The 24,699-nt window shown below is 37.0% G+C and overlaps 1 protein-coding gene across 1 annotated transcript; it reads right to left on the bottom strand.

The window, feature by feature from the left end:
* Nucleotides 1–9,063: 9,063 nt before the first annotated feature.
* Nucleotides 9,064–10,544, bottom strand: LOC124909922. The gene has a single exon (XM_047450553.1). It carries the CDS (start codon nucleotides 10,474–10,476, stop codon nucleotides 9,064–9,066), a length of 1,413 nt encoding a protein of 470 aa, XP_047306509.1. The 5' UTR covers nucleotides 10,477–10,544.
* Nucleotides 10,545–24,699: the final 14,155 nt, after the last annotated feature.

A 24,699-nucleotide genomic window follows, 5' to 3' on the forward strand; every position in this document is an offset into this window, starting at 1 on the left:
AGGGGTTTTCTCCAATGAATGGCTATGAAGAAGTCAATCGCCCCTCCGACTGCAAGAGTAGATCGGAGTTTGGGTCTTCTCCAATTAATGGAAGCGAAGAAAACAATCGTCACCCCGGCTGCGAGAGCAAACCGGAGCGTGGGTTTTCTCCGTTGAACGGCAATGAAGAAAACAATCGCCTCCCCAACTGCGAGAGCAGATCAGAGCAGGAGTTTTCTCCAATGAATGGCTATGAAGAAGTCAATCGCCCTCCGACTGCAAGAGCAGATCGGAGTTTGGGTCTTCTCCAATTAATGGAAGCGAAGAAAACAATCGCCACCCCGGCTGCGAGAGCAAACCGGAGCGTGGGTTTTCTCCGTTGAACGGCAATGAAGAAAACAATCGCCTCCCCAACTGCGAGAGCAGATCAGAGCAGGGGTTTTCTCCAATAAATGGCTATGAAGAAGTCAATAGCCCCTCCGACTGCAAGAGCAGATCGGAGTTTGGGTCTTCTCCAATTAATGATAGAGTCTCAGGGACAACAATGCGTAAACACCCCCAAAAGATGGAGTTCACGGACAAGGGTAAAGAGAGCAACGTCTCATGACCATAAGAACAATCGAAGTGGGAGTTTCTCGAGTAAAGGAATTAGAACATCCGAATTGCAGAGACTAGGTTCTAAACCAAGGATTACAAAAGAAACACATAAAACGGAAGACTAGTATTAGCATGGAACTTTGAAAATGGCTCCAGCAAAGACTAGAGTATTTGGACCACATGAAGTGAAAGATAAAGACACAATCAGCACGTGGCTTGAAGATATGAATGCATGTTCTTGGTTTTTTTTTTTTGAAAAATGCCCCTAATGAAGACGAGGGCATTTTACCTCTGTGATGCAAATACAATGAAGCAGCCTGCACAAGGCTTTGAAAATGTGAATGAATGTTTTTTTTTTTTTTTTTTTTTGAAAAATGCCCCTAGTGAAGACTAGGGCATTTTACCTTTGTGATGCAAATACAATGAAGCAGCTTGCACAAGGCTTTGAAAATGTGAATGAATGTTTTTTTTTTTAAAAAAAAAAAATGCCCCTAGTGAAGACTAGGGCCTTTTATTAAAATGATGCACAAACAGTGAAAGAAGACTTCGATCTCTATGTCGCGTGGTTAGCTCTGGACCGAAACATTTTCAGCGTATAAGACTTGCTAAAGGTTCTGGACTGTCTCAGCCAAGACGAAATCCGACTTCTTTTTTTCCTCTCTACACAGAAAGATCTGACTGATAAAACCTCGCATTTTGCACAAACGATTTGTTGTGAAATGGTCATCAAGTGACCGAATTTCTGGCTCGGGGTAGGGCTTTGGTATTCATTTTTTTAGAACCACCTTGAGCCGAGTGTTTCAGAGTTTCATCTGCTTCCCTCACAACATTTTTTTTAGTATCATCGGTATATCTGACCGAATCGATACGCTTAGCGAGATCGCTCAGCGGTGATTTCAAAGTCTCAACCTTTTAATGAATACTTTGTTCGTTGATTTCTTTTTTTTTTTAGTATCATCGGTATATCTGACCGAATCGATACGCCTAGCAAGGTTGCCCAGCGGTGATTTCAAAGTCTCAACCTTCTGATGAATACTTTGCCCATTGATTTTTTTTTTAGCATCGGTATATCTGACCGAATCGATACGCCTAGCAAGATCGCTCAGCTTTGATTTCAAGATCTCAACATTTTGATGAATGCTTTGTTCCTTGATTTCTTTCTTTTGAGCATGTCTCTTTTTGCGAAGCCAGACAATTCTCCTAATCCACTCAACTTTCAAGTTAGGTTCGGGTTCTGCTGTGTCTCAAAGGGTTTAAAAACAAAGATTTTTCAGCAATCGCAAGGTATTTTTGAAGGCAGTTGACAGACCAGACTTCCCTACGTGAGTCTTTTAGAAAGACTTCGAAATCGCTTTTGGAAACAGTCCTCGGTTAAGAATTGGTCTTAACGCTTACTCATTTCATAATGTCCTTGTTGGTTCATGACAATAGAGATCACTGTCTTCTTCACACTAAGGATAAAAATGTTTTGAAAGATTTTGACCGAACCTATTTGATAGGTTGCCTACCTATCCCCTGAGGATGGGGAATCAGGTCCAAAGGTAGTTCAATAGTTCTTCCTTCAATTCTGAATGCAATGGATTGAAAGGAAAATGAAAGAAATTCTCCCAATGTGCTTGTTAACAGGTCCTCAACATGTTTTTTTTTAGAAACTTGACCTTAACAATCACGTTGAAAGTTTTTTTTTCGTTTTTGTTTTTTAAATGCATTTGCAAAATTGCCCCTAGTATAGAAACTAGGGGTTCGAAGACAATGTCATGAAATGCATGCTTGTATGCAAATGCAGAGAAAAGATGTTGAATTCATGATATGCATTTTCCGGAAATGCCTTTTGTAGAAAGCGAATGGGCTTAGGCGTTCACCTTATTTGGAACATCTTTGACAATCACGGAACACGTGAAATGAGAAAACCCCCATGATTTTTTCTTTTTGAAACAAATCAAAACCATGTCGTTGATTTCTTTATCTCATGAGTAGTATTTCTTGAGCGTGTCAAGATTAAAGGGTGATGAACACTCATCGCCATCGAGAGTGGCGAGGCGAACAGCTCCACCTGAAAAAATCTGCTTGATTATGAAAGGTCCCTCCCATGGCGGCTGAAATTTTCCTCTAGGGTCTTGTAGCTCTCGGGTCTTTCTAAGAACAAGGTCCCCTACAACAAGATGCCTAGGTTTAACCTTCTTGTTGAACGCCCTTGCCATGCGTTGTTGATAAGCTTGTGTCTTGCATAGGGCATCTAGCCTCCGGTCCTCCATGAGTGATAGTTGGTCGTATCTGGACTTCAGCCAATCTTCCTCGATGACGTGGCTCTCCAAAAGAACCCTGAGAGTAGGCAATTCCAACTCAATGGGTTGAACTGCCTCCATGCCATATACCAACGAATAAGGAGTTTCGCCTGTAGAGGTCCGAGCGGTGGTTCGGTAACCCCACAGAGTATAAGGTAGCTTCTCATGCCAATCCCTATATGTTTGTGTGGCTTTCTTCAAGATTGAGATCACATTCTTGTTAGCAGCCTCGACTGCCCCGTTGGTTTGCGGTCGATATGGTGAAGACTTATGATGCTCGATTTTGAATTCTCTTAAAAGTTCGAGCACATTACCTTGAAAGTGTCGTCCATTATTGGAAATCATCGAATGGGGAACCCCGTATCGACTAATGATATTATTGCGAATGAACTTTGCCACGTGGGAGGATTTGAGGGTTTTGAATGAAGAAGCCTCAACCCACTTGGTAAAGTAGTCGATAGCGACCAATATGAATTCATGGCCATTGGATGCGTGAGGGTGGATTTTCCCAATGATGTCAATTCCCCATGTAGAAAATGGCCATGGAGAAGTCATGTTATAGAGGAGAGAAGCTGGAGTATGCTTTAGATTAGCATAAATTTGACACTGGTGACACTTCTTGACGAACGCAATGCAATCCTGTTCCAAGTTCTGCCAAAAGTAGCCTAGCCGAAGAACTTTCTTAGCAAGAGCCATGCCATTCATGTGGGAACCGCAATTCCCAGCATGCACTTCTTCCATGATGGTAGTAGACTCCGCCTGATCTACACAAAGCATGTTTTGTCCATCAAAAGATCGTCGATAGAGACATCCCGCCACAACCACATAGCTAGTGGCAAACTGACGGAGAGCGCGACGCTCTTTCTTCTGAAAGTGGGCAGGGTATTCCCCCTTTCGATATATGATTGAATGGGCTCGAACCAAGGTTTGCTTGAGATACTAGCGTTAGCCACCACTAGTTTCTCATAGATGCGATTGCACCTCTTTTGGATTTTGAGTGGCTTGATCTTGATTCCTTCGGGGATCTGAGTCATTGCCGCGAGAGTTGCAAGGGCGTCAGCGAAACGGTTCTGACTCCTTAGAGCATGGATGAAAACAACACTTTCGAATTTGGCGATTAAACGCATGAGAAAAGAATGATAAGGTTTAAGATTGTCGCCTTTGACCTGCCAATCCCCATTGGCTTGTGAGATTACAAGATTCGAGTCTCCAATAACCTCTAATCTGCTAATCCTCTTCTCGCTAGCTAACTTGATCCTAGCAATGCATGCTTCGTACTCAGCCTCATTGTTGGTGACACTATAACTCAACTTAACAGAAGTAGGATTATACGTGCCAGCAGGATCGATCAAAAGGATACCAATGCCGTAACCCTGTCTGCCCGACGCACCATCGAACATTAACTTCCATGTTTCGGATTGAACAACCATGATCTCATCATCTGGAAAGACCATCTCTTCGTCATCGTCTCCAACGGTGATTGGTTGATCAGCTAGGAAATCAGCCACTATGCTCCCCTTGATTGACTTTTGCACGGTATATGTGATGTCATATTCTGAAATCATCATCATCCATTTAGCAAGACGCGGCGAAAGAAGAGCTCTTTGAAACAAGAAACGAATGGGATCGAGTCTTGACACTAGCTTGATTGGGTGGGCTTGCATGTAGTGGCGCAACCTCTTTGTTACCCAGGCTAGTGCCCAACAGACTTTTTCCACAGAAGAATAGTTCAACTCGTAACCGGTCATCCTTTTGCTGAGGTAGTAGACAGCTACTTCCTCTTTGTTCTCGTTCTCTTGGGCCAACATGCTCCCCATGGATGACTCGGTGATGGTGAGATAAAGAATCAAAGGAACTCCTGGCCTCGGAGACATGAGGATAGGAGGGGATTGCAAATAAGCTTTCACCTTATCAAAGGCGTGTTGACAAGCGTCACTCCAGACGAATTTTTGATCCTTCTTCAGAAGCTTGAAGAGAGGATCGCAAGTGGAAGTGAGTTTACTGATGAAGCGACTAATGTACTAGATTTTCCCGAGAAATCCTCGAACCTCTCGCTCGTTCCGGGGTGTTGGCATGGCCGTGATGGCTGCAATTTTGCTAGGGTCGACTTCTATTCCTCTGAGTAATTAGAAATCCCAGCATCTTACCGGCAGTAACACCGAATGTGCATTTCTTTGGATTTAAACGAAGTTGGTATTTCCGAATCCTTTGAAGGAACTTCTCTAGGTTTACAATGTGTCCCGCTCGATTCCTAGATTTGACAATCATATCATCGACATAGACTTCGACTTCCTTGTGGATCATGTCGTGGAGAATAGTGGTGGCCGCCCTCTGATACGTGGCTCCAGCGTTCTTCAGCCCGAAAGGCATTACGCGGTAGCAGAAGGTGCCAACTTCAGTGATAAAAGTAGTTTTTTCTTTGTCCTCAGGCGCCATCAAAACTTGATTATAGCCTGAGAAACCATCCATGAATGATAGGAGCTCATGACCAGCCGCGTGGTCAACCAACACGTCAATGTGTGGGAGTGGGAAATTATCTTTGGGGCTAGCTTTGTTGAGATCACGGTAGTCCACGCACACACGGACTTTTCCATCTTTCTTAGCCACGGGGACCACATTGGCGACCCATTCTGGATATTCGACAACATCTAAAAAAGTCGGCTTCCAATTGTTTCTGCACCTCTTCCTTAATCTTGTCGACCATATCGGGTTTCATACGCCGGAGCTTCTGCTTGACGGGCTTGGCATCCGGGTACAACGGAATACGATGTTGGACAATTTCGGGGTCAATGCCCGGCATGTCTTTATAGGACCATGCAAAGATGTCTTTGTTAAGCTTCAACAACTCAACTAGATGATGACGCTCGTTTTCATCTAAGCTTTGGCCTATCAAGACAATTTGTGGATCCTCTCCCGAATTCAAATTAATTTCAATTGTTTCTTCCGCAGAAGAGACTGGATTCTCATTTTCTAAAAATCGTTTCATTTCAAACGGAAAATCGTTATCAGCAAACGTATCATTTGAATTCAAAGTAGCATCATGCATTGCATTAAAATGGACATTAGAATCCTCAACAACAACATCCGACTCGGGAATGAAAGGAGAGGGAGAATCAACCAGAGTTTTAACAAGATGGAAAGGAATGAAGAAGAAGAGGAAGCAACAGAAGAAAACTCTTGTTTGGTGAACTTCTCGGATATGACCTCTTCAATTATTATTTTCCTAGTGTCGAGGACAAGTGCCATGGTGGATCTAAAAACTTGTTTAGATGTGGGTGCCATCTCTTCATTGTCACTTAAATCGTCTGAGTCGGAATTGATCAATACATCAGGGTCGGCTTCCATTGAGCATGGCCTCGGAGCGCTCCTTGACGGCTTCCGACTTAGCAGGGATGTATGGGGATCTCAGAAAAGCTCCCTAAGTCCACCTGTGAAATATGATTCTTCTTACTATCGGAATTGATGTCAATGGTCCCCTCTACTATTAGCTGATGAAGCGAAAGTGCATAAACAATGGCATTAACATGTTCCGCGGGAATCAAGACAGATGTAGCGGTCTCCCACATGTACTGATAATCGAAGTAGAGCTCCTAAGAGGAGGGACTCTTATTGTTGGGAGAGACGTACCTTCACAAAGATGTGTGGACCATGCCGAATTGGCGAAATAAACGGGCGATGTCGTAGATGTTGATCACTTCCAACTCTAGAATCATGATAAACGGGAGACCACCCATCTAGAACCTCACGACATCGAATTGATACTACAAGATGATGAAAAGAATATGATGGTCGTTTGAGATACTGGTCACCATCATGGTCTTAGAAAGTCTTGTCCGCTGCATGAGGCGAATATAGGGTAAAGATAGGGTGAGGAGTTGAGCGAATATTGCCTATCCATCACTCAAACAATAGCACGAGGGGAGACCCCCACTGAGAATAGTGAGTCGGTCCCGAAGAGAACACTTGGAGACCCTGAAGGGTCTTGACCAGGAAGAGACCGACTAGGCTCTGAGTGTGGGTTTCCACAAGATGGACGACCCCAACGAGGCGAAGTGACAGGAGCGTCCCCTTAGAGGGACGTAGTAAGAAATAGGCAACCAATATGAGCATGTCCTACCTACGATGGACTGTGCAATATAAGCGCGAGTACACCCGGAGAAGTTAAGAAGTATGTGTCTTGTCACGTAGTCGAGTGGGGGATCAGCAACAAGTCCTCAGATGTGGGCCGAAGAATGGCTTGGAAGTCTTCCATAGTAGGGCATATGTGCACCCCACCAATGATGAATGCCCGGGATGTTGTGCTCCAATGTCCTTGCATGTGCGCCATTAGCCGCTCGTCTGTCATGGTGCTCATCAAATGTAGAATCTTATTCACACCAAAGGGTGCAAATGTGAGAGCGTTGCCTTTGAACAACTTTCTAAAACTCCTTAGACTTTCTTCTGATATGTGCATGACGCTCTTGGAAACACAAGTTTATTAGACTCTCACGTTTTAACACCCCTTTTCTCTTTTCGTTTTAAGGTTAGCCCTATAAGTGCCTACGTTTCCACTAACATGCTCAACATTCATCTTTTAAACACTGTGGTTGGCTTACAGCATGGAGGACACTGTAATCAAGAAGAAGTAAGATGAGAGAGACTAATGTATCTCAGTGTTTCAAGCGATACATTTTTGGGCACACAGCCTGTCGGTGTAGTTAGTATCCTATAGATACTCCTTGACTACACGACTTCGAAGTAAAATGAGCGTTTGAGCCCGTTCATGTGCAAACAGTGTTTATGACAACGCTTCTGTTTGCACACCCCTTCAATTAAAAGCGTCGAGCTTTGTCGAGTTTTACCCTCGTGCAATTTAAGCAACTAAGCAATCAAGCAAATGTGAATACAAGATTCACATTATTCATGGGTTCTCACACCCTCAAGCAAAATGTTGTGAAGTTATAAACGTAACATCCTTCGGAAATTTTGTGGTAGTTTGGCCAACTACATGTTTTGAGCTAAACATCTTAGGTAATCCCCAGCAGAGTCGCCAGTTTTCTGTACGCGTTCATTTCCGTTCCCTTCCGATTTTCTCTGGCGCGCGTGCCCATTTTTTATTTAATTGATTGGCATACACTCCCTTTTTTTCCGAATTGAATTGGCCCGTACAGGTTTTAAATCGACACACTCGCAAATGTGTCGATCTAATTGACTTGAGAGTCGCCACTTTAGTTTACTTCCCAAAGAAACTAAAGAAAAGAAAAATCAGAGATTCATTTTAAGAGTCCGGTGTTTGGTTACGTATTAGGAAAGGGCCTACGGCGCTATGTCCTATACGCCTGTCTTTACAGACAGTCTCTACTCCTATGTAATTGGCCATATGATGTTTGAAAGATTATTATGTTTTCATTCTGAGTTCAGAACTCTTTTGCTTGTGTGAGAAAATCTTAATCATTTGCAAGGGACTAGTCCTATTCATAGGGTGTTTGAAGAGGACAAAGTATTGAAAAGCATTGAAGCATTGAAAACATTGAAGCATTGAAAAGCATCGAAGAGCATATAGCAAAGTTCTCAGGAAAAACAAGAGTCACGATTCCAGAGGAAGGACGTACAAGTATGAACGACAAGGACAAAGTATCGGGTTGAAGATTGGAAATATTATGCTCTTTGGACAAAGGAGAGAAGATGATAAAATAACTCAAGGTCCCAAGTGTTCCCCATTTTTTTCTTAGAATTTTCAGAGTTAAGGGAAACTCTGAGTACAACTCGTTAAAATGAGCCATTTTAAAAAATAATTCCCAAAATTCCCAAAACTTTCATATGATAGTCGAAAATATTATTAGGAGCTCATAAGAATCGTGTTTGGAATTTTCGGAGTTATAGAACCCCCCGATATGACACTACAAAGATAGACATTTTTCCAAACGGGCCCTAAAAATTCCGGGAAAAATTATTTTCGAAAAAAAATAATATTTTGGAGTTTTTGGGAAAATTTGAGAATTTTTTTAAAGTGGTTTGAATGTTAGAATCCTCATTTTAAAGTCGTTTGTAAAACTTGAGAAACAAACAGGGCCTTAAGTTTATTTTCATTTTTTTTTTTGAAAGTTTTAAATTAAAATAAAAGGAAAAGAAAGTTTAGGGGTCCAATTAGAATATCAGGAAAAGATCAGAGACTACTTTAATTTCGAATTAATAAATTAATTCGAAATTAAAGTTATCAGGCTTATTTAGAAATAAAAGAGACCCAAGGGTCTCTTTGAAACTTCAACAGAAGTTGAGGGAAACGCAATATAACAAAACAAAAACAGAACTCCAGCAAATTAGCTTGTTTTTGCATTGCATCAGCTACTACAGCAGTAACGCTCAATATCAACGATTTACAGACCATTATGTCATATTCTTGGGCTTTGTCAATAACCACCACCCCATAAAATTCTGATGCGAATCTGAAGAATTGAGCACACACTTCAAAGTTTTTCTCCTTTCCAGCTAACCTGCGAACAATCCTAATTGCAGAACTAGCAGTAACATGGAACTTTCCCAGAAGCACCAAAAATATCTCCTTTACAGTCTCAGCTCCTACTGCCCCAGATGCCTGGAAGTAAGCCTCCACCACTGACACCCAGATCACCTCAGGAATCTCCTTCATTGCTGCCATTCCTCTCAGCTCCTTCTCTGCCTCGCCATGCCGTCCTAACCCCAACCATGCCTTCATTGTCAACACACTCAAACTTGGATGATCATCACCACCATCATCTCTCAATACCCTCACACACTTCAACACACTGTCGAACTCATCCTTCGTGCTATTACATGATGTTATCACCAATATTCCATTTGGTGCTACCAGTTTCGATACTGAATCCCAATACAAGACCCTCTTTATGGAGCCATCTGGATGTAATCCAATAGCATCAAGAGTTCCTTTATCCATCACAAGTTGAAATTTTGATTCCAGCTTTGTCTCAAGTACATCGACAACCAAGAACTTAACGTTTGTGTATCCATCACGCTCAGAAAGTTTTTGAGCAAGGTCTACTGCAGCTTCACTGTAATCAGTACCTGTAAGACTGGAAAACTCCAGCTTAGAGAGTTCTTGGAGAAGCAACCCGTTGCCTGTGCTGTCATCAAGAACATTCCAACCAGTAACATCTTTATTAATCTGTTCAACAGGACCAGATTTACCATCGATGTGATTTTGAAAATGCCTTTCAGATATGTCTGAGCATAAAGTTTTTGTCCAAGAAGCAACAGTTTCCATGACATTAGCCCCAAACCACACTTCACCAGAATGTCCATGTTCACGGAAATCAACCAGTTCATCTGCATACGCAGCATCCAAATAACTCTGGAAGCCCAACATCGATGTAATAGTTTCAGCATCTGGTTCCTCCTTATCCGAGTTGTAATCGGAGGTGGCAGGGAAAGCAGAAACAGAAAGCGCCTCGGAGGCATCAGCATGACGTTGATCGTCGTCGAGAGTACTACCGTACTCGCTCTTAATAGACCATGAGTCGGCTGCGATAGATCGGTCGTCGTCAGAGATCAGATCATTGGAAGCATACGCGACGGCGGCGGTTACTCGCGCCTGTGATAGCTCTGGTTCTTCAGGTTGTTGCAATCGAAGTCCAGCCATATTCAACAGAGTCCAGCTAGAGATATGAAGAACTCTTCTTCACAACGAACACAGAGAAAATGGCAATAAACGTCACAAAGGATTTAGAAAATAGATTTTAGGTTTCTCAGTTGATCCTTCTCTCTCTCTCTAGCTCCATCAGAGAAGAAGGGTTCAAGCGCCTGACGTTGGATATGAGATCTGTATCTTGTTCAATGGTAGATCATCCATTGTCTGTCTTGACGACGAGAGAAAGAGAGAGAGAAGGGACTGGTTTCTAATCCTATCTTCAATTCTAACTACTCCTAATCAAAGATCTATCAGCCTCAATCTAACAAATATCAGCCAAGCATTCAATCAATTGGAAATAACTACAGCAGCAAAGGAAACATACTTGAAATTTGAATGAAACAAACTGTAATCACACTTCTAATCATCAAGCGGCATCGGTGTTCATAACCGATGCCTCCAATCAACATTTCAAGAACATCATTCAGTTTAAATGTTTACCTGATTAGCAAAGGGAGATGAAAACAAAATGAATCAGCCGGATTCGAAGAAGCTTCAGCCAAAGTTTCTGCCGTTCTTCGCGTTCGTCGATCCAATCATCCAAGGAAATGAGCTCGGATTACTCCTTCTCCTTCTTCAACAATGGAAGCAATATCAAAACTCTCTCACATTTTGTAACCGCTCGTCTCTCTCCTCCCAGAACTGAAAAACTGCTCTCTTTCTCTAAAACTCCTCCACTCCAAAACTCACTTCCCCACTCATCTTCCCCCTCCTTTTTTAATTTTATTACAGGGGTTCATTGTAATTAGCCCAAAAATTGAAGGGCACGCTTGGAAGAAAAGAAAAAATATATATTTTCCCTTTTTTTTTTCTTTTCGTTTTACTCCTTTTCCATTTTTCTTTCTTTGCACCTTCACACTAAACGAATCACCCCGGTCGCGTTTTTGCTCAGAAAATTGTGAAAATTTTATGGTCAGTTCTTAACACCACGAACATGAATCTCCTTTTTGAATGAACCCAAACGGACTTTCCTATCCAAAGTTATGGTATTTTAAAGCCACCCCTCCATTTCAATCTTTTCAATCCCGCGGTTTTCACTTTCATAACTTTAATAGCCCATAACTTTGTGCACAGAGCTTTCCTCACAATGAGGTTGGTACCATTGGACAGGCAAGACTCTTGCCTACATCCCCATGTTCTCCTTTGCTTACGAAATGGTCTGTGTTGGTCAGGAGACTAGCCTCACAAAAACGTATCAGTTCACGCATCACCTTCGCTGCGGGCGACTTGGACTGAGCTTCAGGGAGAACTGGGAGAAGTATTTGGTGTCGTTGGAAAGGTAATTCAAAGGGCTTTCCAACGGTAGCTCATATACTGAAGATGGATCAATGGTGCAAAAGATATGATTTTTAGAAGTGCAACATAGCTTCAGCTAGCTCCCAGGACTTGAATCGGTAGTTTTTTCCTTCTTTTTGAGCATTTTCTGCACAAATTTGCAAACAATAACATTATACTCAAAATTCAAGATTTTTCAAAACGTACAACATGAACGTGTCACGGGTTGGGAAAACAGAGTCGTTATGAAACTCGACATTTGGATCGTTATCTTTTAAGCTTTACCGGGTCAGTTTTCCACGAGGTGATTCTATTTTTGTTTTCCCGGTTCAATAAACAAACATGAGTATTATTTTGGGCCGGGTTTTTCTATTAGGTATCTAGGGTGTAAAAATGGGGTGTCTACAACAACGAACATGCAATCTGATTTTGCAGAGAGAGAAATTGTTCTATCATCTTGCTTACTGAATTCAAGCCTTCGAATATTCATACTTTGAAGCTACTTTCTGATTGTACTGTGGGTGAATCAAGAGAGAGCTAGAATCAAAACACCTTTAGCTGAGTGATATTCTTCATCTTGTAATTGAACAGAAAGTGTTCTGTTCAATAGTGAGCTAAGTGTGTGTAAATTGTATTTGATTTGAATCATATTATAGTGAATCCTTCCGGTGGTTGGAAGAAGGGGTGACGTAGGAGAGTTTTTCCGAACATCCATAAACAAACTCCTGTGTTCTTTCATTTCTGTCATCTTTTCATATTTCATCTTGTGCTTCAAACCCAAGTAAACAATTCCGCCTTGAATCTATTTCAAGTGTTTACAAGTGTTTACGTAGAATAGAAAGCGAATTAAATCCTTAACAGGATTTCTTTCAAACCGTTTTTCATAAGTCTTCATCCTTAGCCAGACCCCCGTCTCTATCGATAAAGCCGATCCCATCAACCTACAAATCATGTGAAAAAATATTAGTCAAACCATTGGAGTTTATTATCATTAGAACTATATTCATTAGCAAAGAAAACATGTTTATCACAAATTTTGAATTTGAGATTGTTGTCAATGTAGTAGCACTTCACATGAAAATACATATCAAAGTTTCAGTAATTAAATTCACTTTATATGTATAAATCAAGCGTGCTCCGCTGAAGGACCTCCGCAGATGATCCCAACTCTTAATGATCTTCTTTTCCCTCTGTTCAACTCAAAAGTCTCTCCTTGAAAATTGGAAACAATCTACGTGCAGGGCTGGCCTTAGGGTAAGCCCGGCAAACCCCTGGACTACGGGGGCCCACTCCCTAGGGCAGCCCATTAAATAAAATAAAGAAGAGATTTTTAGTATTTTATAATCATAAAATGGTTTAACCTATTGGTTTAGGATGAAAATTTAAGTTTATCCTTTAGTCATGAGTTCTAATCTCACCAAAAGCTAATTTTGTAGGCTGAGGTAGCCCAAAAGTCGGGGCCGGCTCTGTCTCCGTGATATCGGTTCAGCAAAAAAAACAATAATATATAATGGATGAATAGATTAACAAATTTGGCTACATATTTGATCATCATTCACAAGTGCAGGGGAGTCTTATACCGAACTTTTGGTGTTAATTTTCAATGTAATTATTTAATTCCATTTGAAAATTTTAAATATTAAAAATGTTAAGTCTTATTAATTTAGGAACGGTACTGACGGAAGTTTTGTTTGATTTCGAACAAAAGCCTGAAAGTTAATTAACAATTTAATTTTAAATTCAATTATATTACATGTATGATTTAAATATTTAAATTTGAACATCTTAAATAATAAGTATTTAATACATCGTTAGAATGAAAGGGTAAAATAATAAAATTTTAAAATTAGCCAAAAATTTAAAGAATATACAGTAATTCTGACGGACACAAATGAGTAAGCACGATAGCCCTTTCCCGAATGTAACAAAACTCCGAATCAAAAACAGAATCTCTAAAACGTGTTTAATTACACAAACCAATTTCCTAATTTTAAAAATATTAGGTGGCGAATCTATAATTTAAAAAGTCAATTCCCGATTTATTTAAAATATTCAAAAATATTTTCTAAATTAATCCGAAAATAAAAAGACAATAAAAAAAATTAAATAGAGAACCTAGAAAATTTGAGACATCACATGATTAAAATAGGTTCAATATTATAAAGTATTGAGAATAATATAATAAACAGTAGTATTTATAAAATGACTTAAATAGCCCATTCACTATTATCTCAACAATTTATTTATAAAACAACTTAATAGCCCACTCACTATTATCTCAACAATTTTTCTAAAAATTATTACCGTAGGGCATAGAGGGGATGTCATGAGCATCTGTATCGTAAAATCAATTTTTGACATCATAAAAAAATAAACATGGTAGAATCTTGATCATCAAATATGACCAACCTAATTTATAATTTCATTTACTTTAGTTTTTATTTTTTTCATTTAAAAGAATTAGAGGATGGATAAATAAAATCTGACGATCACATTATCAATATACCCCGATTTCGGTGCTCGTTGGTTGCCTTGTCGAGGGTTTGAATCTTGAAAGATGTAAATTTAGCTTCTTCTGTGAAATATGGTAGTATAGGCTTTTAACTTTGGCTAAGGTGTTGACTAGTGATGCAAGTATCTCATTCGGGCAAGGATGTGATACATTACAACACGTTGCACGAGGTTTTATGTCATCCTTCGGATTAATAAAAACGGATGGTATCTCTTCCAGCACTTGTCTAGGGATTTCTCCACTAATTTTGTTTGGAAAATTCCCTTAGCACTTGTCTAGGATTTTCACCCTTTTTTTGCGATTTAATGTGCCTTGATCTCTCTCATTTTAGAACGAATCTCAGATCAAAACAATTTCGGAGTCTCACTTTGAGTGTCGCTTTTGGACCGTCTCAAAAGAAGACCGACTTTCCTTCTCTTATTTCAAACACATTTTGTATTACCCATTCAATTCTCATTTGAGAAATATTCAGATTTGTATTACCCATTCAAATACCGATTGAGAAATATTCAAATATTTATTACCCATCTCAATAATATTAAGCATATTTTTCGTTCTTCATTGATACAAAATGAGACATTATGAATATTATTAACAAACTAAAATGAATCAATTAGTCCATTAAATTTTGAAATAATCCCTTGAACCTAATTTGTTTTTTAGACCCTTCACGATTTAAAAAAAATTAAAATCACCCATTTTCCCAAAATTCATCTTTAAAATAAGTTCTTATCTAAAACAAATACATACTAATTGTTCAAGGACTAGTTTCCCAATTTGTTACACATGAATTGAAAATAAAGAAGAACAAAATGAGATTTCAGCAGTGGGATGAAGTCAAAAGATACTCCCTTTATCATTAAATAATTGAGGCCAGTGAAAAAGGTTGAAAGGTTAATGTACCGTAAGAGGTATAGCTATGCCACAAAATCGAACTAGAATAAGGTCCTCCGAACTCCTGATAATGTAATTTTTTATCCTTAATATTTGAAATTCATGGATTTTATGTAAATGTCGATTGATTGATCTGAAATTTGTTTGGCGATAAACGTGTGGAAAGTTAGTTTATCAAACCACAAAGAAGAGGGTGAGTGGTCTGAAATACCCTGTTAACGAAAAAGAGAATTCAAGGGTGAATAGCAATTAAGCAAGCCTATATTTGATCTTTCGATTTTAATTAACTTGTTAGGGTCACGTCAAAACTATAATAGGCCTCTTATTGATGGAGTGCATCATCACTCGTTTTTTATACCGAGTTAGCATTTCTCACATGCTTGATTATCCGCAATGCATTACTCCATTTATATGGTTGGTTGTTTTAGATACCCCTTTTGTTCGAATAGAATAAAAAATTCTTCAAAAGATATAACGAGGTCGCTTCAAGTTTGTTGAAAATACAAAACGTAAAAGACATATGAGGAGTGTTGTTCAGTCTCGTCCTTGTAATTGATCTTTAATTAGTTGATCTCTAGAGATCTGAAGTTGTGAATTATGATTATGATATCTTGTCATGAATTGAAGGTTGATGAATATGCGTGACCACCCTAAATCACGTATTTGTCCTTAACATCTCCGCATACTTGAGTTGCTTCGAGATATCATCTTTTATACATATGATAACATGTCAAAGCTCCATCAAACTATAATAGGTCTCCCATCAATGCAGTACATCATCTCTGAAATTTACATCAAGTTTGCATTTTCTGCATACTTGTCAATCCACAATACATTGCTTCATTTCTACGTGGTTAGCTTTTCTAGTTAATATTTTTGTTTGAATTAATTCAAAGGTTATTCAAAAGGATAAAATGAGATTACATTTGTCATGTAGAACATACAATGTATATGACTTTGGGTAAATAATTTCAGTTCTCATCTTTGTGTTTTTTATGATCGTTGTGTGGATCGAAAAATATCTTCATTTAGATGACATCGTCCTTGTCTCGAAGAAAGGGAAATTCAAAATGTCATGAATGCGTCTTATGGAGTGATGATCCTTCAATGCCTATAAGAAATACAAATATTGTGCATGTGAAACCTAATCAACTATGCGACTTTGGTGATTATTTCAATCAATGGATCTTGTTTTTGGTTCGTCATGAAGAACCTATAAATCTAGAAAGTTTGTGAAGAAGAGAAGTAACACCAATCATATGACAACTTGTGTCGTCATTTATGCATGTATGTGTCCTAAAGGGAAATAGGCACACACTTTCAAACTCGTCGATTTTAAAATGAAAGTATTTAAATGTGGGGGCTAGTATTAAGCAAGATAAACCATTACAAGTATTCAAACCTCGTCATCACCTTACAAATGCACACAATATGTTGCAAATTATAGAAAATGGTTTACATTCAATGGATAGATAAAGAAGATCTAGTCTTCTTTGAGCTCCTCATTTTCTCGTCATTTGGTCTTTCCTCTTATTCGTTAACTTTTACATGCCTCTTTTAGAAAGTTAACCATAAGTTTTAGATCTCTCTTAACGACCGTCATCATTTTTGTGTCGTTTCACTTGGAAGAATATGAGGCATATGATTTGTGGTTGATAATGCCTTTCATGGCTAAGGGCTTTTGACGTGGCTTGAGCGTTCGGGAACGAAGAACGACTCGGACTTAGGAATCATAACCGAGATTTTATTTTTATGGAGAAATCATAAGAGAGAGTCAACTTACCCCATCGGAGAGTATAAAAATCACCGGCTAAAAGGAAGCATCGTCTCAATTGGGAATTTCTATTCATCCCCATGATGCATATCCCTTGAAAGGGACCTCATCGTCGGGGAGAATGGTTGATCTCATGTACCTAGGTTCATTCTTTTATATCACCGCTCAAATTTGGAAGAGATCGTCATTCCTCATTGACTAATCTTAATACTATAGGTGTATATATGACGTCACAGAACGCACATCGTGTACTACCTCAAAATAAATGGCGATGTGTCCAAGATTAGAAGCAATGCATGTAGAAAGACGAAATTGGGTGATGTACCCTTTTTCGCCTTTATGTATTATTTTTGTCCTTTGGATTTTTTTTACTTTTTAGAATTTTTTTGAAGGTGTAAAATATTATTATTAAGAATGACTAGAAGTTTATTTCAAGATAATCATCCATTATTATCTCTAGTAGAGTCGCCAAAAAATGACCACTCCCAATAGTTTTTTTTACTTAATAATCGCACCTCATAACTCACCTAGTCGAGAAACTAAAATGGCAGGATCGACTAGAGTGCATTTAAAAAATATCGATTTAGACTAGATTTGACTTTTTAGAGTCACCACCTAATTTACTACTCGAGAAATTAGGATAAAAAAATATTTTGTGTGTTCAAACACATTTTAGAGAATTTGTTCCATGTTTGATACTTGGTTACACGTGAGAAAGGGTACTCACGCTATGTCTCACATGCCCATCAAACGATAGTCTCTACTTTAAACTTTTGGTCATTTAAAATAATATCATTTTACATCTTATTTATTTATCTAATCATAGGGCATTTGTCTAAGGTAATCCAAACCTAAACATGTGTCTAGTTTTGAATGATTATGTTTCTAGAGCATGCTTCTATTTCATATTATGATAAAAAAAAATAATTAAATTCAAACGTACCTACAAGATATGCCAAATAGACCACCCGCTACAAATTCTTTTGAAATTCAATTTTATGAGGAACATAAAATGTTAGCCTTTCAATAACAAACAAATCATTAAAAATCCAAAATCAAATAACAATATTAAGTTGGACTCACAGTTCCAAGCCTTCGAACCAATCGACCAATAAACAAACCCTAAATGAAAAGTGAACTAGAAAGTTAACATTTTCAAGAGAAGATTAAGCACTCTTCATATTTTATTTGGTTGTGGGATCTTTCAACGAGATCAAACGACGTACAAGAAAGATATAAAAGTTATAACGTCTACTATCACCATCTTAAATTAATTTAGGGGATCTTAAATTAATTTAGGGAGGAAATGTTTGCGTTCTCGAATATATCAATTAATGTTCAGTACTTTGTTACATGCGAGAAATTATATCGGCGCAACGTCTCACGTGCCCATAAAATCATGGTCTCTAATATAAACTCTTGGCCATTTTATACAAAATATTTCTTTTACACTTCGTTTATTTATTTCAACATAGTGTCTAAAGATAATCCAAATATAAAAATGCGACTAAATGTTTGTATTAATCTGTTCCTAGAACATATATCTAGGTTATAATAGTAATACAGAAGTAAACAGATAAAATCGATATAAATAAATTAATGTACGTGTATGCGAGGTCTCAATAATACTTGAAAATAAGATAATTGAGAGTTAGGAAAATAAATAAATTACAAACAAGACCTAAACAAATTTTTTTGTATATTTATATTGAAAAATAATTATTTAACACTTTTATATTTGGTTGGGATTTTTAAAATTTACTTGGGACTTGAAATGGCTAAAACAAATAATTTGCTAAATGTTTGAAAAGCAAAGATGTCCCAATGGATTATGATTTAACTGAGGGTGAGGTCAACAATGGGGTCGTGGATTGGAATTCCAGGTTGAAAGTGAAACTGGCGTATGGGCTTGGAGCTGGACTTTGGATTTGATGCACGGCATGACCCACAGACTTGAAGTATTAGCTTTAGCCTTTAGACAGAAAGTGAAGTCCCATTGCAGTATTAGCTTTGGGAATAAACATATAGGAATAAATTAGAACTCTTGATTTCAATTACACATGGAATTAAAACCCTGTTTTAATTCTTTTACATGTTAATTTTTGGAATCTTTGAAAAATCTCTCAATCCAATTTCTCGGGAAAAATTGGATTGCACTATGGAATGATCTTGGCTTGAAGTTGTTATAGTTATCTATGAAGTGGCTTGAAGTTGTTATAATTATCTTATTCATATATTTATATTTGTGATCGCGGGACTTCTTTTCAAATTGAATTTGATTGTCCCTAACGAGTTTTAGAGATTCCAAAAAATTCATCAAACACTACATTATCATCAATTTATGCATGAGAGGAGTCAGGATTTAAAATCTACCCGAGCTAATTGTTATTTTTTATATAAAAAACTCAGTATAACATAATAATAAAAACTAAGTATGCATACCTCTACGATTAAAGCTAAGTTCCCACTCGGTGCAAAGTATCATTCTGATTGGCTCCTCTTTATATCTCACGTTCACCATCAACGATAGAATTAACAATTTAATTAGATTGAACTGACTGTAACTCAGTATTGCATTTTGAAAATGAAATCAGATTGAAAATAGACGTTAGATTCGAAAAGAAAAGTTACATTATGGTAAGCTTTCGCAATCTTTAATTTCACACATATTATATTAGGATCTAATTCGGATAATTCTAATATACAATATTTTTATCAAATTATTTAAAATTATCAAAACCAACATATACATATTATGAATAATTTGAAATTATTAATAAATTCATACATATATATCTACACCAAATTATACATATTCTTAAAAAAATAAATTATGATACAATGGTTTGAATTATCAAATTAGATTCTAATTTAAATTGTGATAAATTAAAGTGTGTCCTAATTCATAATCTTTGAATCTTCTTTTTTTTTATGAAAAGAATGGTTCTTTCATTTTAATGAGTACATGATTTTTTTTCTGGTTGACGGGGAGTTGATAGTAAATGATAGTTCATCAATTTGGGATCATTAACTTTACAAAATAATAACATGATATCGGTTATTTTTATTTGATTATTTCTAATTTAATCTCTTCATAAAATTTAAAATATCATTTATGTAACTGACTTTACATTATGAATGTTTTTAAAATTCATATAGGTAGTTTGAACCATGTAGAGCTTGTCATTAGTGGAAAAACAAATGTGATATGGCAAAATGATATATTATTGACCCCACAACTCACTCCACGGATGAGTCCTAATTTTTTTTAAAAACCATCATTTTTTAAGAGCTTTCATAACAATGATGAACAAAAAAAAAGAATGAATCACCCTATATGATCCCTTAGGATCTCTCGAAAACCCTAAGAACTCCCATTAACAATTACAAAAAACTTAACGGTCGAGAGAAAAAATCTAATCTAACCAATTAATTTCGCACCCATTTTCATTTTGTCTATTACATTAAACAAAAACTCCCAATTGACATTATCATAAGCTTTTTCGATGTCTAAGTTGACAAAATCATATTGTTCACCTCTTAAATTAGTTTAGTCAATGCACTCATTGGCTATTAATATGGCATCATAGATTTGACGATCTTTGATGAACGTCATTTAATTACAAGATATGACGGTCTCTAACACCTTTCGCAACTTGTTGGCCAAACATTTTGCGACAATCTTATAGACAGACGAAACGAGACTGATAGGCCTAGAATTCTTCACATCAACCGTCCTTAGAGCTTTATGAATGAAACATATCAATGTAGAGTTCTAACTCTTTTCAAATGATAAAATTGATAAAATGATTAATTGCTTCCATAATTCCAATCTTAAGAAAAGGCCACGCCTTCTTAAAAAAATGCCAAAGTAAACTCGTCGTATCCCGACGCTTTATCACATCTACACCCCTTAATGGCCTCCTCAACCTCCTTCAACATAAAACGAGCCTCCAACATATCTTTTTGCGTTATACTAATTGAATCAAAAGTAATAACATTCAATTTAGGTTTGACCTTAAATGGCTCCTTAAACAAACCCTTATAGAATTTGAAAATACTCGTAGAGATTTCAGGTTCACTATTATGAACTTCCCCTTGATCGAAATCAAATTAATCACATTTTTTTGTTTGCGTTAGATATCCCATGAAAAAACTTGGTATTTTTTGTATACTATTATTCCAGATCGCACTTAAAGATAAAGCATTTGAATGGTAAATCTACTCTTAGGAACCGATCCCTTCACGCTTTAAAATGAAAGACGTTTGGCGAATCCTAAAATTGGAAGATGCATAGAAAAACCCTCGAAAGGGTAGGGAAAAGATTAATTCGAAGATGTGAGAGTGAGATGGACGAAATAAAAAATCGTACACTTTAATTTCCAAAATTTTGAACTCATTATGTGAGAATCATAATTCCTACTTCTATATAGAATAAATTTGAGATATACACAAAGTGGTAGATATGTGTGATGTGCATAATATGTTAAAAAATCAACCAATTTAGATCAGTATCCAATGCACGATTGACAATATACCAAAACGTGACAGAAAATATTAAGAAATTCTCAATTTAGGAACATTAAAGTTTTGGCTTATGACCTATTAAATTTAGAATTTTAAAAAAATATGCATAAAAAAAGTTATAGATATACATGTCATCTAGGCCGTGTCAAAATTTCAGAACAATTGACATTAAAATGAATTTTCAGTTAACTCTACAAGAAGGTCTATCAAATGCACTAAGGTAACAAACTCACCGATAGGGATGTAAATGAGCCGAGCCGAGCCGAACAGTATCAAGCTCGAGCTCGGCTCGTCTGTTATATATTCGGGCTCGAGCTCGGCTCGAGCTCGTTTCGAGCTTTTATAATCGAGCTCGAGCTCGGCTCGTATGAATTTAATTGAGCTCACGAGCCGCTCGTATTCGGCTCGTTTAAAGCTCGTTTAGAAAGCTCGTTTAGAGCTCGTTTAAAAAGCTCGTTTATGAGCTCGTTTAAAGCTCGTTTATAACTTAAACAATGAAATGAATGCAACATTAAAGTAAAAATTGTAAATATACTTTTCAACTGCTATGTGTAACAAATTAGTGGAAATAAACTATCAAAATGATAAAACACTAGCTAATAACATAATTACAAAAAGCATTTTGCTTTAGTTTTAGAATACTTCTAAAAAGGCCATAACACACAAATATTATAAAAAATATTTTGCTATTATCAAAAGTATTTTGCAATCATCTAATAAGATAAAGCATCTTGCTTTAGTTGGAGTATACTTCAAAAAAGACCAAAAAACTTGCATATTATCAAGAGCATTTTGCTCTCCTCCAGCAACATCTTACCATTATAGATTACTATCACAAAATCAACATACCTATATCATAAATAACACATCATCAGTATTCATTATTTTCATTTCATAATATGATTACAAAATAAATAAATATTTAACACTAGACAATAAAATAAAGGATTATGTTATAAAGCATTTTGCTTAGTTGTAGTATACTTTGAAAAATGTCATTACACTATCATATTATCAAAAATATTTTGTTCTCAATTCTCATCCAGCAACATCTTACAATTTATTATCACAAAATCAACATACCTACATTATATATAACACATCATCATCAAGGTTTAATGCAAAAAAAACTTCAGTCTATTAAGAAGCAGCAAACAAGAAGAAAGAGGAACTTACAAGTTACAAGTATAAACTACACTCCAATCTCACAAATAGTAGGACTCCAAATTTCAATTTTCTGCAAATCATAAACAGTGAACAAAAAAGTCAAGTTAAAATGAAAATCAACATAATGATGCAAGAAAACGCAATCTTTTTGCTAGTCAATATATTTTAACTATTGCATAAATAAAAGGATATCAAATATACACCATAGTAATTAGGCTTACCGATTCCATCACCTGAATCAAAAATATGTCAACTGGACAGTTATTAGGGCACAGTTAATTCTAGATCCCTTCAATACTAATAAATCGTTCTACAGTTTTAACCAAATGACCAATTTCAGGTAATGGAATCGATCAGGAGCAAATTCATTCACTCTACTTTCCCCTTGAAATAAAACCCTCCTCAAAAGACAACTTAGCACAACAACAGGATCCATTAATGAGCAATGAAAAGTATGCAGCTAATGATATAATTTACATCTTAGTTCGTCCATCCGAACCAAAAACGAAAGAGATTTCTGCAGAAATCTTAGGCAGGTATCGGATCTACTAGACAGATCATTCATTCTACTTGCTCGATTCAGAGCATAAAAGATCATATATATATATGATATTCTTTTAAGAACATTTTTAAATCTCAGACAGGAATCGGATCAACTAGACAGATCATTCTACTTGATCGAATCTGAACAGCAAAAATCATATATTATAAATAAATTACCTCAAACCCTAATATCAGTATAGAATTCATGTAGATCTACAAAATTCATACAAAGCTGAAACATGGAATGATTGAAATCTTATATCAAAACATTAAAGACACGTCCGTGGAGAGAAAAGAAAAGCGAGAAAACCTGGACAGCAGAAAAAGCAAAGAGATCAATACACAGTGTAGATTCCTAGCAAAGTGTCTCGAAATCTTGTACGCAATCTAGTCAATCCCTTCTCTTTCTAGTCAACTAAGAGCATGATGAGAATGGTGGGAATAATAAACTCTTTTCTTTTTCCTTGTGAGCTGCAACCTTGAAAACCTAGACGGAAGAGAAGAGAGAGTTATGAGAGATAGAAGGATGAATGACCCTCTTTCAGTTCTTCTACATAGTTCTAGAGGTATCTTTTAAAAAATATATATTTATTAATTTAAATTTAATTAAAGATTATTATTATATTAATTATTTTAATATATATATATATATTACTTAATTTTTTTTTTATAATTTATATAATCGAACATGTTCGTGAGCCTATTAACGAACTTGTTCGCGAGCCTATAAGCGAGCCTATAAACGAACATGTTCGTGAGCTTACAAGCCGAATATCGAGAAGCTCAAGCTCGGCTCGTTTAAATTTTCGAGCTTTTAAACGAGCCTAAGCTCGGCTCGTTAAGATTAACGAACGAGCTCGAACAAGCTTTTTGCCGAGCCGAGATTCGAATAGCTCGCGAGCAGCTCAGTTCATTTACATCCCGTCACCGACTAGCATTTATTTTATTTGGTTGCGGGATCTTCGAGCGAGATCAAACGAGGTCGAGCAACTTCGGATTGAGGCTAGGAGTCCCCTTCGGCTATGTTCCTCATAAGATCAGCTAAGAGCCTCCCCTTTTTTTCAACCCCTCCTTTTTTTCAACCCCTCCTTGCCTTTTGTTATTGTCATCTTTCCCTTTATGTATCGTGATCCACGAGGCTTTAAATAAATCCCCCAAAGACCTCAATCAAGCTATATATTTGGTCCTTTTTTCATCATTAATTCTGCAAGGCCTAATTTGGTTTAGGATCTAGGTGGCATGCTGCGCTTATACCTCGTTTGACTTGGCGTTCAATAATTTTTTTTCCTGTAAAAACAAAACCAAACACAAATTAATTAAGTAGATAAAATTCATTTATTTTGTTGGTTTTATTTACTACTTTAAATTTATTTAGATAGACCTAAATTTAATTATAAACTTAGGGGTACAATATGAGTGTCTACACTCATCTTAGACCTACGAGTACAAGAGGTCAAGGCTCTGTAGGAACGGTCCGTCTCGC

The sequence above is a fragment of the Impatiens glandulifera genome, chromosome 1 (assembly GCF_907164915.1).
Source record: "Impatiens glandulifera chromosome 1, dImpGla2.1, whole genome shotgun sequence".
Taxonomy (NCBI): domain Eukaryota; kingdom Viridiplantae; phylum Streptophyta; class Magnoliopsida; order Ericales; family Balsaminaceae; genus Impatiens; species Impatiens glandulifera.

Coding starts and splice junctions, on each gene's coding strand:
- LOC124909922 (XM_047450553.1), bottom strand. CDS start 10,476: ATGGCTGGACTTCGATTGCAACAACCTGAAGAACCAGAGCTATCACAG.